This window comes from Barbus barbus, assembly GCF_936440315.1.
Source record: "Barbus barbus genome assembly, chromosome: 34".
NCBI classification, from domain to species: Eukaryota; Metazoa; Chordata; class Actinopteri; order Cypriniformes; family Cyprinidae; genus Barbus; species Barbus barbus.
Window position 1 is genome coordinate 27,966,274 of NC_136762.1, and position 18,113 is coordinate 27,984,386.

The window sequence follows — 18,113 nt, forward strand, 5'->3', positions numbered from 1 at the left end:
TCCAGAGGTGATGGTGATGTGCTCCAGATCCTCCCAAGGCGGCCACGGAGTCCGTCCCTGAACCCTTTGCCTGTCCTGTCAAGACCCAGGAGGTTGTCCCTGAACTCTCAGCCTTCCACATCATGATCAGACTGTTTTGTTACGGCCACAGAGGCTTTTACTAATCTGCTCTCTTTGACAGTTCCGTCTGTTCTGTTGTGGTGGGCTTTTGTTCAGCCATGGTGGTCTTAAGCTCCGCCTGTGCCACTGTGGTGGTCTCTAGCGCCAGTGTGGTGGTCTTCATATCCCTCAGCTCCAGCCTGCTGGTCTTCTGCTACACTATGGTGATCTTCGGTCCCATCTGCTCTGCTGTGTTGGTCACCTGCTCCACCTCGATGGCTTCCTGCTCTGCTGCTCTTCTGGTTCTACATTGGTCACCCGCTCCTCCGGCTACACCCAGGTCCGCCTCATTCTCCAGACCCTCTTCCACCTCACAAGCCTGGCTCTCATCCCTTCCCGAATCGGCCTGTGCTCCACCTCCCTCCTGGACTTGAACTTCTTATTCCTGATTCCCTTGAGTGGATTTAATACTGTTTCGGGTCTGAATTATCTGTCCATGTGCTTATTTCAATTAAACTGTGCTTGCATGTGGATTCTTGCTTCGTCTCGTCCCTGCTCACATGACAAATGCAGATTATAATTTTTTTTGTTAGCATTTTAACATGCAAAAACATCTCTATACATCATTGAGTGAGATGTCCATTAACCTCATGGTCAATGTCAATGCTTTTGCATAACAAAAAAGTTCACAATATATAAAACTCCTACAAATATATAAAATATGTATGTGACAGCCACTAAAATAAAAACAACAATATAACAAAAAGCCATAAACTTGATGAAAAAAAAATTATATTAATTTCTGAGAATGCATCTTTCCTTGTGTGTGTACGTACTGGTATTGACTGTTATAATGACCAAATGTCCCCACAAGGACAGTAATGCCATTCAATTTTGACCTTGTTTGGTCCGCATGAGGAAACAAGCTTATACATCATACAGAATTAAGTGTTTTGAGAATCTAAAAATGCCTGTAGTTTTGTGTGAGGGGTAGGTTTAGGTGTAGGGTTAGTGTAAGGGTAAGGGGATAGAAAATGCAGCTTGTACTGATACGAATACCACTGTGTGTGTGTGTGGGTGTGTGTTTGCTGAGTGTTTATTTTGTAAAAATTTAGTGAATTAAGTATATGTTTAACAAATTTAAATACTCAAGAAAGTGCAAATTTGCCAAAAATATACAAAATACTTTAGCAATGTAATTGTACAGTATGTCGCTGTTTTACAACACTTAAGGCAAGTGGTGCAGCCAGTTATGTTTGCATAATTTCCCAATCTACTTGAGACAGATGCATCTCGGCCTCTAGATCTCTTGATTCATCCTCACATAAGCACCCATTCGAGATGGGGCGTTTATCATCAAGATATTGACACTCACATTTAGATTGTACATTTTATGAGTGGCTTGGCTGTTCTCAACATTGCGCATTTTGCATGTTTCTTTATCTGACACCCATTTAAAGTCTCTGCTAATGATCCGATGAGTTGAATCAGGTTTGTTGGATAAGGGAAACATACTTCATGAGCAGTGCTAGGGTTGGAAACGACTGCTGTAAATGTCTGAAAGTGCAGAGAATGTGCCCAAAATAGCCAATGTCACAGAAGCTCAATGCGGATACTGGAGGAGTGTGTGAGATCATGTGACTTTAAATAGTATCTTGTTTAAATCTAGTGAGTCAATAGCAAACAAAAGCATTGGTGTGCATTAACTCTTGAGTTATCATGCAAAAATGAAGTGACGTTGCTGGGCAGTGGATGTGCTATTCCTGTCTCTGTCTCTGTCTCGACTGTGTTTGCGGGTAGGTTCAGTGAGTGCAGTGGGCAGAGGTTCCTGTGACGTCTTTCCTCTCGTGCCCACAGTGACTGCTGTGAAAAACACTGGGGAGCCACTGAAGGCTGCAGGCAGTCAAACTCAACCATATCAGCTGAGACTCAGAAGTCCTGTCTCATCCTGGAAGGAGAAACAGAGATTGAGAGAGAGAGAGAGAGAGAGAGAGAGAGATGGGCTGTGTCTCAAACTCTACTGTGCTGACTAGCTGTCTACATGAGCAACTGACTACATAAACAGTCCTAATCAGAATGGAACTTTACATGACACAAACATGTAGACCTTTTAAACTGGTACTCATTTTTCTGTCTGATCTACATAAAAACACTATTTGTGCATTTAAAACTGGAATGCGTAGCTGCATTCTTTTGTATCTGTTCTGATCAGAGCACATACACCACAATTTCCTTTTGCATGCTAAAAAGACAGTGGAAAGCAATTAAGACAGTTAGATATTAATGCATTTCCACTCAAAATGAACATCCACATGCTCAGCTTGATTAAGGTGACCTTGTCGATCGCTCTGCTTTTCACTCAAAAACTGTTTTAAGTGCTTCTGCAGACAGAAGATTAAAGTCGTGATGTAAGTAGCGACAGAAATGTGTTTCAGTATTATGATGTAAATCTGACTGAAATGGATGTTCAAAAAATTAAAAATGTAGGGTTCAGAGGGTGGGGACTTGGTTCAATCCATTGGTAGTTAATTTGACAGAGAGCTGCAGGTCTGAATGCAAGCTTGAGGTTCAATTTGAGAAAGTTTAAGCAGACTAAATGACTGGAGAAGTCCAGCATACATCACCAGAGAAAAGACTGGAAGCTCTAGTTATAAAATTTTAAATAAAATTACAAACTCAAAGAAAAAAAAGACAGAAATGCATGGATGAATCATTCATGAGAAGATGCATTTTGAAAATACAGTAGATATAGTGAATTTCCATTCATGCTGATTTTAAGATCTAATTTCAAAGCATATTTAATGTTGATGTTTTGTAATCTTATGTGAGTGTATAATTTGCATATTAACACTATAAATGCATTGTTCTAGTAGGGTCTACAAAGGTCCAGTAGAGGCTGATGAACTACAGGAATATTAATATTTAATATCACAGAAGGAGGAGTGCCGTTATGCTTAATATTGGCACAGACGTCAATCAGACAATACCAGGCATGCTGATAATTCTACAGTACACTCTACTCTGTATGCAACAGCTCTATAAACAGGTCATTAGCATAGAATAATGTACATTTCAGCAAAAATGGTGAGTTTCTGTAAATGAAAAGAAGCTGAAGCATAAAGCATTGCGTCTCATCAAGAAACTGACTGAGAACTGGTCTGGATCAGCATGCACTGACAAATAATTTGGTGTAGAAACAATTTTCAAAATATATAAAAAAGAAACAGCAAGCACGGAATTTTGAAGTAAAAATACTGAAATTGTATTTTCTTGTAAAACATAATCCAGTAATCTTTGAAAAATCTTTGAAAATCATTTTTTTTACAGCCACTGTGCTTCTCCATGTGTCTCGAACCTGTAGAAGACTCTCCAATCATTGGTCATGGCTTCTAGACAAATGAATAATGATCAAATAATGACCCATATAGGACACATGACTACCTTAGGGGGGAGCATTTTGGGGCGTTAGGCGAATGCCACATTTTTGTTAAATATAAGCCAGTGTTTGGCTATTACAGGCATTGACAAAATAAGAGGATAATTTAGCATCTTTGGATAATGTGAACAGCGCCTTTGGGTGTTGTATTAGTGTGCAGAGTTTTGGGGTTACATTTTGTGCATCATCTTTGCTGGTCAAATAAGCGACAGCATGTTTTCTAAATAGAGCGTTTTCGGACAGTTGCACAGTTGCGTTATTGCGCTCCCTCACTCAGCTGATTCAGAGCGCGTCACAGATGCTGTCTAGCTAGGCAGCTCAGTAGGTGTTGAGACAGCTTCTCAGAGGGAGGGTTTGTGTTATCTGGAGAGCCGCCGGGTGTTCTGGAGCAGCGGAGATCCGCCATGACTTACACCGCGGACGGTCTCCGCGCACGGACTGGAGCTTTCACCCCGAGCCGCGCAAACATGTCCTGAGAGCGACGAGCCCCGGCACAGAAGATGACCGTAAGTCCTGTTCACGGGCTGTCGTTGAGCTGAGGAGCGTCTCCTCGCCGCTGTTTGCTCGAGAGGCTGTGAGGACTGATTTAGAAACATGACATCATTTGAGACTCGCGTGCGTTCATTTAAACTCAGCTGAAATATGCGCAGATTGAGCGCTTCTGTACTGCCGATGAGATTTCATGAGCGGTTTGAAGAGCAGTGTGTGTTATTTCTGAGATTACTGTTATTGTAATGTGCATAGGAGCATATCGGGTGTGTGTGACTGAATGAAGTCCTTATAGAGACAGCATGCATCATTAGACTCCTGAATGTAAAATGGGATGAAATGTGTACCGCTTTGCCAGATTCTCTCTCTCTCTCTCTGTGTGTGCCACAGCTGTTTCTTGCGCTTGTTTAATCACATTTAACAATCACTGATGTAAATAAGAGAATAAAGCTAATGAACGCAGAGCAGAGTCTCTTGAGATGAAAGCTCTGATCTCGACAGATCACGCGAGGACTCCTGATGTGTCTTAAGTGTCGATGTAAGAGCGTTTATTGCATAAACAGACTTCATAAAGAGCCTGTAGGTGATCATAAAGCTTCATAATGAGCAGGTTTTGAGCTGGAATTGTTCAGTCATGGGCACATATTTATTGTCTTCATGACGATTCACCAACACGATCAGGAGCCTATGTTAATATTACACAATATTTCATAATACAAATCATCTACATGATGCATATTGATAGCCAATGTGTCATTGAATATTTAGATATAAATCATGATTTAATGAACAGTTTTATCATCAGATTTGAAGCAAATATGAACAATGAAGCAAAAAATGCGGATTACACAGAGGCAGTGTAACTTGCCGGTTATACGTTTTAATTATTCACAAATGCTTGTTTTTGCTAACTCTTTGTTCAAAATCCTTTTTTAAAAATCTAAACGAAAATAGACAATAAAAACACATTGACATATATTAACCTAAGAGTCAGGACAGGAGTATTTTAATATCAAGTTGGGGCAAGTTGTCACATTCTGTGGACTCTTTACTCTGGTAAAAAAAATATATATTTTTGTTTTTTATTATTTTATTTTATTTTTTTGCTATTGAACACAAAAACTGATGTTTGCTATGATCTCCCATTCATCATCATAGACGTTTACCCATCTGTGACGAATTTTGTTTCTCAGAACCCCAGGGAAATGAAAAGGGTCAATAAGGGGAAGTTGGCACATTTTATATCTCAACATTGTTTCTGTTTAAAATCCTTTAAATGGAATATAATACACTAGCCTATAATACAGACATTGTTGTGACAGAAATGACTTTTGAAAACAAATCCAGAAAAATATACTGGAGTGTGACGACTAGCCCCGTGTCCCCTATGTACTGCACTGTACTGCCTTTATGCTCATATGTTTACATGTATGATAATGTGCTTATGAATGTCTTCTTTCTACTGCTGATGCTTTACAAATCAGAATTAGAGATGTTTTATTGTTTATAATAATGAGTCTGTTGTCCAGCAGGGAGTCTGAGGACAGAAACTGTGATGTAATTTTTTATTATTATTAATGTGATGACATTACACAATGTGTATAGGCCTCTTCAACTTCTGATTTCTCTCGCCACTTTGTTTTATTGAAAATGATGTTGACAGTGTTCTGAAAGACTGATGAAAGGCTGGTTTTCCATTCATAAGTTAGTGATTTTGTTCTGAAATGTGCTAACTGTGAGTTTACTGTATGTGTACTTCCATTGTAATAGCTGTGCAGTACTGTAGCTCACTGCTGATCTGAAGGAGTTTTATTCTTGATTGTTTGGCACTGAAAGACAAAGCCCACACATCCTGTTGGGGTGAAAGAGCACTGAGGAAGCATGTGTTACTGAGCCCGGAGTTCAGAAGGAATTCCTGTGTGTGTGTGTGTGTGTGTGTGTGTGTGTGTGTGTGTGTGTGTGTGTGTGAGAGAGCGTGCGTGTGTGGGGGAGTGCATGCATGTGTGTGTGTGTGTGTGTGTGTGTGTGTGTGTGTGTTCACCTACAGAGCAAAAATAAGGCAGCCTTGCTGAGCAGAAGAGACTTCTTTTAAAAGCATTAGAAAATATTACAGATCCCAATTCCAACACCATGTGTGAATGTTATAATAAATGTATAGAGCTGTTGCAGAGTAATTAACATTATCATTTTTATTGTGTGTTATTTTACAGAGCTACAGTAAAATTACAATACTAACATTTATGAATGTTGATGGAGTTCTCAGCTTTTATTTTGGCAGAAACCTGCAGGAAGACTCTGTGCTTCTTTTTGTTGACAGCAGCAGATTTATAAATGATTCTCATTACGAATTTGGGAAGATGTTTGTCGCACGTATCACATGCCTTGTAAAAATTCATCAAAATGTTACTGAGCAACTGACGAGTAACAGTTTCAGTGCAGATTTTGAACCCTGGATAAGGAGCTCCTGCAGCGCTGTTAGAACACATGCAAGTCCTGCGTGTATCAGAAAACATAACATTCTGCAGTGCATTTATTAACGGTTTAAAGCCATTTAGTTATTTCAATCATCATACAGATATGAGATGTCGGTGCTCATGATTTTGGGTCTTTCTCTGACAGTTTTAAATGCTTCCAAGCTGCCCACAGGTTTGCTGCATTAGTGTGTGCCTCTATTTGATCGCGTCACGTCATTGTTCGATACATATTATTAGATTACATTTCCAAATGCATAACTCCAGTTCCTGTGTTTCTGATGTATTGAGTGACAGCTCTGGTGTTGAGAGAAATCAGGAGTAAGTGCAGAGTGTTGTGTGTGAACATGATCTTACTGTAGTTCTAGACTAAATATCTACATGATCTTACTGTAGTTCTAGACTAAATATCTACATGATCTTACTGTAGTTCTAGACTAAATATCTACATGATCTTACTGTAGTTCTAGACTAAATATCATCATGATCTTACTGTAGATCTAGACTAAATATCAACATGATCTTACTGTAGTTCTAGACTAAATATCATCATGATCTTACTGTAGTTCTAGACTAAATATCTACATGATCTTACTGTAGATCTAGACTAAATATCATCATGATCTTACTGTAGTTCTAGACTAAATATCAACATGATCTTGCTGTAGTTCTAGACTAAATATCATCATGATCTTGCTGTAGTTCTAGACTAAATATCTACATGATCTTACTGTAGTTCTAGACTAAATATCTACATGATCTTACTGTAGTTCTAGACTAAATATCTACATGATCTTACTGTAGTTCTAGACTAAATATCATCATGATCTTACTGTAGTTCAACACTAAATATCAACATGATCTTACTGTAGTTCTAGACTAAATATCTACATGATCTTACTGTAGTTCTAGACTAAATATCTACATGATCTTACTGTAGTTCTAGACTAAATATCTACATGATCTTACTGTAGATCTAGACTAAATATCATCATGATCTTACTGTAGTTCTAGACTAAATATCAACATGATCTTGCTGTAGTTCTAGACTAAATATCATCATGATCTTGCTGTAGTTCTAGACTAAATATCTACATGATCTTACTGTAGTTCTAGACTAAATATCTACATGATCTTACTGTAGTTCTAGACTAAATATCTACATGATCTTACTGTAGTTCTAGACTAAATATCTACATGATCTTACTGTAGTTCTAGACTAAATATCAACATGATCTTACTGTAGTTCTAGACTAAATATCAACATGATCTTACTGTAGTTCTAGACTAAATATCTACATGATCTTACTGTAGTTCAACACTAAATATCAACATGATCTTACTGTAGTTCTAGGCTAAATATCTACATGATCTTACTGTAGTTCTAGACTAAATATCAACATGATCTTACTGTAGTTCTAGACTAAATATCAACATGATCTTACTGTAGTTCTAGACTAAAAATCTACATGATCTTACTGTAGTTCTAGACTAAATATCTACATGATCTTACTGTAGTTCTAGACTAAATATCAACATGATCTTACTGTAGTTCTAGACTAAATATCAACATAGACTAAATATCTACATGATCTTACTGTAGTTCTAGACTAAATATCATCATGTATTTACTCCTCTCACCTGCACTAAAACACATTCAGTGTTGCTCAGAATCAATAAAAACAGTCAAATACAAACTCAGACTATTATACAAACCTGCAATAATTAGATATGTTAATAATTAAATTTACAGTTCCTTCAGCCTGAGGCGTATTCATTTCACTTTTGGTGTGAAAGGGCTATTACATTTGCCAAAACTATAACTTTGTTATATTAAAAACATACAGCCCAGATGAGAAAACGTAACGTAACACATTACTCTCCATAAAAAGTAACTATATGCAATGCTTTTAAAAGTAACTTTCCCCAACACTGATAATACAGCACAACGAGAGATTCACAAGCTGCAACCCCTGGCAAAAATGATGGAATCACCACACTTAGATGATGTTCACACAAATGTGTTACTTTATAACAAATAAACAAATCACAGCTATGACACAAAACTATTTTTGTTTAATAATTCAAGCATATGAATTGAAGCATATCTCAAACAAATGAAATTAAACTCATTTAATTAACGGAAAATTGTTTTCCATATCAAGTAAGGGAAAAAAATCTGGAATCATTCAATGTTGAGGAAAGAAAATAATTAGTATGTTCTTGCTCCTCCTCTGGCTTTTATGATGGCCTGAATTCTTTAGGGCATGGACTTCACTAATGAAAAACAATATTCTTCATCAAGCTGGTTCCAACTTTCTTGAATATCACTTGACAGATCAGCTTTGCAAGATGGACCATTTTTTTTCAATTTCCACCATAAATGTTTTTAATCGGACCGAGATCTGGACTGTTTGCTGGCCATGTCATTGAGTTGATATGCCTTTCCTGAAGAAAAGCTAACACTCTTTGCTCTGTGGCAAGATGCATTATCATCCTGAAAAATGGCATCTTTATCACCAAACTTCTTTTCTATTGATGGAATGAGAAAAGTGTCCAAAATTTCGATGTACACTTGTGCATTGACTGTTGAGGTAAAGATTGCCATTTCCCTGGTCCTTTACCTGACATGCAACCCCATATCATAAATGAGTTTGGAAATTTGTTTGTTTTCTTCAGGCAGTCATCTTTATACATTTCATTAGAATGGCACCAGACAAAAGCTCCAGCATCATCTCCTTGTCCAATGCAGATTCGTGATTCATCACTGAATATCTCTTTCATCCAATCATCCACACTCCATGACTGCTTCTCTTTAGCCCACTCTAACTTTGTTTTCTTCTGTTTATCTGTTAATGCTGGTTTTCGTTTGGCTTTTCTATATGTAAATCTCATTTAGAATGAGATAAATCCCAGTTGTTTTTCATTTGTTTCATTGCGCATTTTCTATTTTCAAGGCAAATTGCTTTAAGTTTTCTTTCTTGGTCTGCCTGTATGTTTTCATTTTATGAATGAATGAATGAATGAATGAGGCATTTATATAGCGCTTTAATACGTATTGTTGTACACCCAAAGCGCTTTACAATCATGTGGGGGGGGTCTCTCCTCAACCACCACCAGTGTGCAGCATCCACTTGGATGATGCGACGGCAGCCACAGTACAACAGCACCAGTGCGCTCACCACACACCAGCTACAGGTGGAGAGGAGAGAGTGATAGAGCCAATCAAGTGTATGGGGATTACTAGGAGGCCCTGATTGACAAGGGCCAGTGGAGGGAATTTGGCCAGGACACCGGGGTTACACTCCTACTCTTTACGATGAGTGTCATGGGATTTTTAATGACCACAGAGAGTCAGGACCTCGGTTTAACGTCTCATCCGAACGACGGTGCTCTTTTGACAGTATAGTGTCCCCGTCACTGTTCCCAGGAGGTCTGCCATCCAGGTACTGACCAGGCTCGGCCCTGCTTAGCTTCAGTGAGCAACCAGTCTTGGGCTGCAGGGTGATATGGCAGTGGCTATAACCTTTCCATTTTGTTCATACTTGCACCTAATTTTATCTTACTAAGAACATCCAACTTCTTTTGCAACATTCCATTTAGATATGTGCTGGTATTTGTTTTAGAAATGCAAATTACAGCTGATTCCATATTTTTTTCCTCTACTTGATATGGAAAATAATTTCCCATTAATTAAAATAGTTTAATTACATTTGTTTGAAAAAATATTTGGGTGAACATCATCTAAAAGTATGGTGATTACATAATTTTTGCCAGGGGTTGGAATTTTTATAGGCTGGTCATTATTGATCAGTAAGTAAAGGAGTCTGAGCACAGCTCAAGGATTAAATGGCATGTTTTCTGCAGTATCTGTCTATAATGTGTTGTGTCTGTGTCTCAGGATTACCGGGAGGATGGCATGGATCTGGGCAGCGATTCCTCCAGTCGCTCCAGCTCCGAGTCCAACTCCAACAAGGTGACGCCCTGCTCCGAGTACAAGTCCTCTCCCAGTCTGGAGCTGGCCGGTCTGGAGGACTACGAGGAGGACGAGGACTACCAGCAGTACAAGAAGATAGCGCTGCTGGACTGGGAGAGGGAGTACGCAGACAGCCAGCAGCAGGACTCCGGCTCAGTGAGCGGCCGCAGCCTGGCGGAGGAGCTGCAGAGTGTTAGAGCTTCCTCCGGACCCCAGCAGCTGAAGCAGAACGCCAACTCCATCCGGCCCGCCGAGAGCAAGATGTCCAGCAAACCCGGCCTCGGATGGGAGGCGTGCAGAGAAGAATGTGTGGAGGAAAGCCAGCCTCCACCCATGGACTGGGCGGCTCTGGAGAGACACTTGGCGGGCCTTCAGTTCAGAGAACAGCAGAACCACAACCACGGCCTGATCCGGACCAACTCCACCAACGTGAGTCCACTCCAGTCTCTGCATGTTTAGCTCAGGATCGCTGGGGTTGAGGATCCGTCAGCTCTTTTCTGCTCCAATCTGCTTAGATGTGAAGTGTGGGGATGCTTGAATACTTTCTAGTATGTCATGTCTGATAGGCTGTGTTTAGGAAAAGTCATTATATTTACTGCTTGGGTGCTGCTAGCGCAGCAGAAATTATGCACTTCAGTGCTTCTTCGTTGATAGTTTTGGGGCAGAAAAGATTATATTTTGGTAACACTTTATTTTAAGGTGCCCTTGTTACAGGTTATAACAATTAATTATGCATAATTACATGCAAGTAACCTTAAGCCAAACCCTAATCCTAACCCTAACCATATAGTAAGTACATGTAGTCAATTACAGTTTTTTTCAGCTGCTTACACTCAAAATCTTTCCTTGTCTCAAACAGCAGAAGCACACACCAAATCTGCAAAACCAGACACTAATTCTCAGCCTTTGACTCAGTTTTCAGTTTTTGTAAAACACAACACACAGTTCTCTATGTAACACACACAAACCTAACAGGAATGAATATTATGACAGGTGTTTGCAAATGTCTGCTTTTGAGTTGTGTTTGTGATATTTTGAATGCAGTGCTTCATTTTGCAAGAGATTTGAGGCATTTAGCATTTTGTGTGCAATTCTTGGATTTGTGTGTAAAGTAGTTTTGAAAAAAAAAGAGGCAAAATTTAGAAAATGTGTGTAAGCAGCTGAAAAAAACTAAGATTACTTAGTATTTAAAGGTATAATTACACTGTAACAAGGACACCTTAAAACTTAAAAAGTGTAACCCATATTTCTACTAGTAATTCAGTCTGCATTTCAGCAAATTTCATATTATCATGTTAACATTTCACTGAAAATAATTGTAATTTTGCAGTATTTGGAGGTAAATGTGATGGTATTTGGAGGTTAATCATGATAGTAATGCAAGGTAATGTAATATGGTGCTTTGTTTTTGTTAGCTGAACTCTTAACTCTTTGATTTGGGGTGAAATACGAGGTGTGTATGTGGTTTAATTCTTGGTGACTAAGCAGTGTGTCTCATATCAGAGCGTCACACACTGTAAATGTTCATCTGCGGGTCTGAGCGCGATGTTATACTGCAAATTAGTGTTGTGTTCTTCAGTCTGGAGTGTGAGAATTCATCCACACCTTCCCAATGAGATACACTCCCTGTGTGTGTGTGTGTGTGTGTGTGTGTGTGTGTGTGTGGTTTATGAGGACACAAATGTGTATAATGACATGGGTATGACAGAGGTATTACAATATGAAGGTGGTTTATGAGGACACTGCCTATGTCCCCGTAATTCAAAAGGCTTAAAAAACATACTAAATGGTGTTTTTTGGAAAATCTAAAAATGCACAAAGTCTCCTGTGAGGGCTAAGTTTAGGTGTAGGGTTGGTGTAGGGCAATAGCACACACAGTTTGTTCAGTATAAAAACCATTACGCCTATGGAGAGTCCCCATAAACCACAAAAACCAACATGTGTGTGTGTGAGTGTGTGTGTGTGTGTGTGTGTGTGTGTGTGTGTGTGTGTGTGTGTGTGTGTGTGTGTGTGTAGAGCTCAGCAGATGGCGCTGCTGCATTCATGATCTGACTGTGCTGTTTCATACACAGATCATCATCAGTCATGTGGATCCAGTTTATATTGCAGTGTTTCACTGAGGTTGTGTGAAGTTCTGAGATGTGCAGATCATTCTGAGCATGAATGTGTGCTTTTAAATTGGTGATGTGTGTGATAAATCGATCAGATTTCTGAAAACTTAGTTCAGCAATCATTAAATCCCTGAAATATTCAGTGTCATTATATGCAATACTGTATGTGTCATGAATTCTGAATATCATTATCATAGTGCTGTGATGAACTATGCTACATCACAATTACATTGTGCCCCTAATTAAAAACTTTAACCTGGAACAGTCACAGTGTGCACAGGTGATGACTAAAAACTCAATGAAGAATTATTGCAGAATTCAAAAACTTAATAATCAGTTAATGGAATATTTTGAACAAAAAATGAAAATTAGTTGAAAATGTGCTCATCCTCAGTTCATCTAAGATCAGGATGAGTGTGTTTCTTCATCAGGTTTGTAGAAATGTGTCTCTGCATCAGTGGCTCAGCAATGGATGCTCTGCAGTGAATGGGTGCCGTCAGAACGAGAGTCCAAACAGCTGATAAAAACATCACAATAATCCACACCACTCCAGTCCATCAGTTAACATCTGGAGAAGACCAAAGATGAATCATCCAGCATTACCATTAAATTAAAATACATTGAGTCTATAATCCATAATAACGCTTCCTCCAGTGAAAATCTCCTGTTGTCTCTCACATCAGAATCCAGCTACATATGTGTTTAGAGCTGTTTTGGACAGTTTTTTGGTGGGGTTCCCCTGGTAAAATTCACATTCCAGGGGCCAAATATCACACTATTGGGGTCGCTTCAACCTGCGGACATGAAAAATAACCTGCGGCAACAGTGTTAAAGTACCTCAATTCTGAGGGAAAACTGTGGACTTGGCAACACTGGTTAGGTTCAATGCAGTTGCAAAGTTCATAAATAATGCAATATCCAACGATTAGCCTTGAAGTTGCTGTAGTTAGCGGCGGAGCGTCCTCTGTTGGTCAAAACAAACATTACAGCTGTCTCTCTGCTGCTCTTCCTCACCACATTATCTATTCACTTTACAGGCTGTTTTGAATATACAACAAAAAGCAGTAATATTCTGAAACTGGGACCTCTGGTCACCCCGTAGTGTGTGATGGTGTTTGAGAGCAGCTTCATCATGCAAACACACTGAGCTGAGGGACAGTACAGTGCTGCAGGGACGAACCCAGAAACCTGCTGCGTTTGAGCACTTCCGCATCCATCGTCCTGAAGTCAATCGGCTTTTTAAATGGGTTTTTGGTTAGGTGCCTGAAATAAGGTGTGACACAAGCTCAAGATATTTTCACGGTTTATTCCACAACATGAAATACATCAGATAAACCTTGCATTTTTTGTAAAGCTTTTACTTGTCTTGAAAAGTGTCTAAATATGACTACAGAGGTTTACATTTACATTTAGACACTTGGCAGACGCTTTTATCCAAAGCGGCTTACAATTGGGGATACGAAGCGCGAACCAAAGGTTGTCAGGATAGAACCAGTCAACTCAACTCACCACTAGTTGCTCACTGTGTTTATAATCAAACTATTCCATCTCAGACTTTCAGGGGAAATGTTCTTGAATAAAGACTGAAACTTGTTGAAGTGTAATTACGGTGGTGTTGAAGTTATGTGACTGGGGTGTAGTTTGTTAATAGCCTACTATTAGCTTTTTGCTTTTTGTATTTTAGGCTTTAAAATTCAGAAAACAGGCATGTCTACAAAAAAATACATCACTACAGCACACTATAACACACACCTTGAGTCTCTGTGTGTGTGTGTGTGTGTGTGTGTGTGTGTGTGTGTGCGCGTGCGTGTGCGTGTGTGTGTGTGTGCGCGTGCGTGAGCGCATGCGTGTGCGCGAGCGTGTGTGTGTGCGTGTGCGTGTGTGTGTGTGTGTGTGTGTGTGCGCGTGCGTGTGCGTGTGTGTGTGTGTGTGTGTGTGTGTGAGAGGAATGCAGCATTAGACACATGTCAGTGTCCTTCAGAGCGTGTGTTGTTGTCATCATGTCTCCTGCTGATGAGAGGAGCTTCTGATGATCCAGGTTCACTGCAGTAGTTCAGCGTGAGGTCAGTCATCAGCTGCGGTTCAGTGTGAAGAGGAACAGCACTGATTCAGAGTAAAAGACCTCATTCAGAACAGCAGCAGCAGACACAAACAGGAACATGAGCCAGAGATCCTGATGGAGTCACATGATCCTTCTGTGGTCAAACGCCCCACTTCTGCATTTATTACACCGCACACATGGGAACACCGGGGAAGCTCAGTCTGACGTGGCCAGCATAATCACAAAAACAATACAGAAAAAGAACTGTTTTGAAATATTTTCACTGTCATTTTATGGTTTAAATTAAATAATCCCTTTATAAGCCTTTAATGCACTTAGTGTTTGACGAAACAATCATCAGCCCTATTTTCTCTTTTCCATGCATCATTTTGGATAAACCTAGGGCTCTCTGAAATCTGTTTTATTTTTTACTCACTTTTTTTACATTTTATTTTTGTCTGGATTATGTTTTTTCTTCTTTTCTTTTCTTCCTGATTCATGATTCTATTTGAATGATTTAATTACATTACAATAAATCAGAAAGCATGTCGTGTTTAACAACTAATATCATTTTTTTTCTAAGGATTACAATACTTTACAATAATAGGGGCTTTTTTTAGATATTCTGGGTTGATGGTTGTTGTTTTTTTCTGAATTTAAGAGTTCATTCAAATTCATTTTTAAAAATAAAGGCATAAAACATTTACAGTTGAATTAAACTTTGATCATGAAATCCAATGAAAATGTACCAATTCCTTTTATAACAGAGGTTTACTGTTTAAATTAAAACATGGAAGAAAAATTGATGTTCCTTAAAAAAAAATTATAATTGTAGTAGTATTATTATTATGTAAGTGTGTGTATCACAGAACATGCAGACTTCATATTTCAATAGCAGTTTTTGTGCTTTAATGTTCACATACTCTAGTTTGATCATTTGATGAAGTCAACAACACTATATTTATTCCTCTGCCTTATACTGTAAATACCATTTGAATGGCTGGATTCTGTGATTCATATATTGTTCCACATTGTGGAAATCATACGTCCCTAGATAATGTTTTGGGGTTTATAGATGTTTGGAGAAACCCTACAGTGAGTCCCAGTCTCATGGTTGACCACTAGTCTAACCTAAAGCCTGACTTCATTTATGATTATTTTCCCAGTTGATGACATCTCTGGAGCTGCCCAGAGGGAGATTTTGATCTGCAGACAGATCCTGTTCCTGAACTGTATCTAAATAAACACAGCAGATCATCCAGAGTGCTCTTCTGCTCCAGCACAGTCTGTGAACACACCAACATGAGCTCCATGAGCAATGCAATGCTGATTGAGAGATGAAGAAACAAACGCTCCTCAGAAGATGTGAGATGAAGATCATTCCTCCGCTGAGGAACAGTAAAAGTAAAGCTTCTGGAAACAAACGCTCCTCAGAAGATCCTGATGATCAGATTTGAGACGCACTGATTTATCTAGAAAATGATTGATGGAGAATCAAGTAAAGCTGAGCTGCTTCAGTCCAGTAAGAGTTCATCTGGAGATATGACTGCAGTTATTCTGACGTTTATCAGTCAAGATTTGACACGAGAAGCAGCAGCTGAAGCTGGACGCTTGTATAATTACACTAAAAGAGCTTTTAACGCTCTAAACTATCAACCAGACGACAGAAGACATGAGGAGATTGAGTCTGAAACAGCTTTAACAGCAAAGACTGATCATGTTGATTATTGAGTCTTAGATATTCACATATCAGATATGATACAGCAACTTTACAGGATTCAATATCAGTCTTTCTTACATCAATTTGTGAAAAACTGTGAAAGCATGTTATTTGAACTAGATTTGACAGAATTTCTGCTTTTTAACCATGAATTAGACAAATTGAGCTACTTTACTTCAGTGACTGTTCCTCTTATTGAAATCCTTTCAGAACAAATACTTCAGTACAGTACGTATTAAAAAGAGATAGTCTTGTCGTTCCAAACCTGTTCGAGCTTCTTTCTTCTGTCGAACACAAAAGAAGATATTCTGAAGAATGTTGGTAACAGAACAGTTGCTGGTCTCCATTGACTTCCACTGGATTTTTCTTTTTAGAAGTCAATGGCTACCGGCAGCTGTTAGGTTCCCAGCATTCTTCTGCACATCTTCTTTTATGTGTCTAACAGTTTGATCTTGAGTGTGTCTGGACATGCCCTCACACACACTCCCATCAGTGCAGGATCCGTCTCGTCTCTCTGAACTCTTGAGATCTGCTGTGAGTTTTGTGGATCGGCTCTGGACTGCTGGACTGAATGAGTGTGAATGTGAGGAGAGCGCTGGGCTCGTCTGCTCGTGTCACACAGGTAACTCATCACACTCTGCGTGTCTGTTTGAGATCGTTTGAGGACTAATGGCTTCATTAGCGATCAGTGTTCTGCTGGTTGTGTATGTGAGTGTCTCTGATGGTGGTTTTGGAGCAGATGTGTGATTGTTGAAGGTTTGTCAGACATGTCTGCTCTCGTCCCTCAGTGTGTTTTGTTCAGAATCACACACAGATTCAGCACACAGTACAGCGTTTAGCATGTTCAACATTCACGATGTCTTTTCACTCCAAAATCAAAAGAACCAATTCTAACTTCTTTTTGTTGCATGTTGTTGTTGTAACATTTTCATGACAATTTAACACATTTTCACACAGTTCTCATCTCTTGAATGCAACAAGTCTTATTATAATTTCTGTGTCCAGACGTTTCACTTTTTTGTTTGCACTTTTCATTCTCAGTGCTGCTGAATTTGAATACAATTGCAATACAGTCTTTCTTTTTTTAATAAAAGAACAAAACAATTACATTAAAAACACCTCAAAACATTAAAAACACATTACATTTATTATTTATTTTATGTAAATTACTGTAAAGGCAGTAAATACAACCATAACACACTGTAAAAAGAAAAAACCCTTAAGTTGAACCAACTTAAAACTTTAAGGAAACCAGCTTCAGCAGATTTTTGAGAAGTTCTCTCAACTTATTTTTGTTGGTTTATATTAATAATAATAACAATTATTATTGTTGTTGTTGTTTTTGTTGTTATTATTATGCATTATAGTAATGAAAATTTGGGGGGTTTAAATGTTTTTTTATTATTATTATTGTCATGAAAATAATTTCATAGTGCAAAAACTGCTTTAACAGGCTTGATTGTCTTTGAACTGAATATAATGTGTGGTGTTTTGTGAGTGTGAGCTGGAAGGCGTGTTTACAGCATCACTGAGCGCAACACACACACACACACACACACACACACACACTAGTGATGTCATCAGGGCGAGCCAGCATGTGTTTGCTGTGGAAACGCATGACCCGCGGCAACACATTCAGCCTCTGTGTGTGTGTGTGTGTGTGTGTGTGTGTGTGTGTGTGTGTGTGTGTGTGTGTGTGTGATCTGAGTTGTGAATTGCAGGTTTGAGTCAGACTGAATTACAGGACACACACACACACACAGAATGATG

At 38.9% G+C, this 18,113-nt stretch overlaps 1 protein-coding gene across 3 annotated transcripts in view; it reads left to right on the forward strand.

Moving 5' to 3' along the window:
* LOC306853992 (schwannomin-interacting protein 1) overlaps positions 1-18,113 on the forward strand; it is a gene marked incomplete at its 3' end in the record, with an annotated part of 268,241 nt that overhangs the window by 215,870 nt on the left and 34,258 nt on the right. The window contains exons 1-2 of one of the 3 annotated variants that reach the window (XM_079391752.1): positions 3,722-4,041; positions 10,397-10,900. In XM_079391752.1, coding sequence (XP_079247878.1) covers positions 4,036-4,041; positions 10,397-10,900 — 510 coding nt within the window. In that variant the 5' untranslated portion in view covers positions 3,722-4,035. Of the gene's footprint in view, positions 1-3,721; positions 4,042-10,396; positions 10,901-16,819; positions 16,966-18,113 lie in introns of those variants that run through there. The other 2 variants (XM_079391751.1, XM_079391753.1) reach the window with 2 other exon arrangements.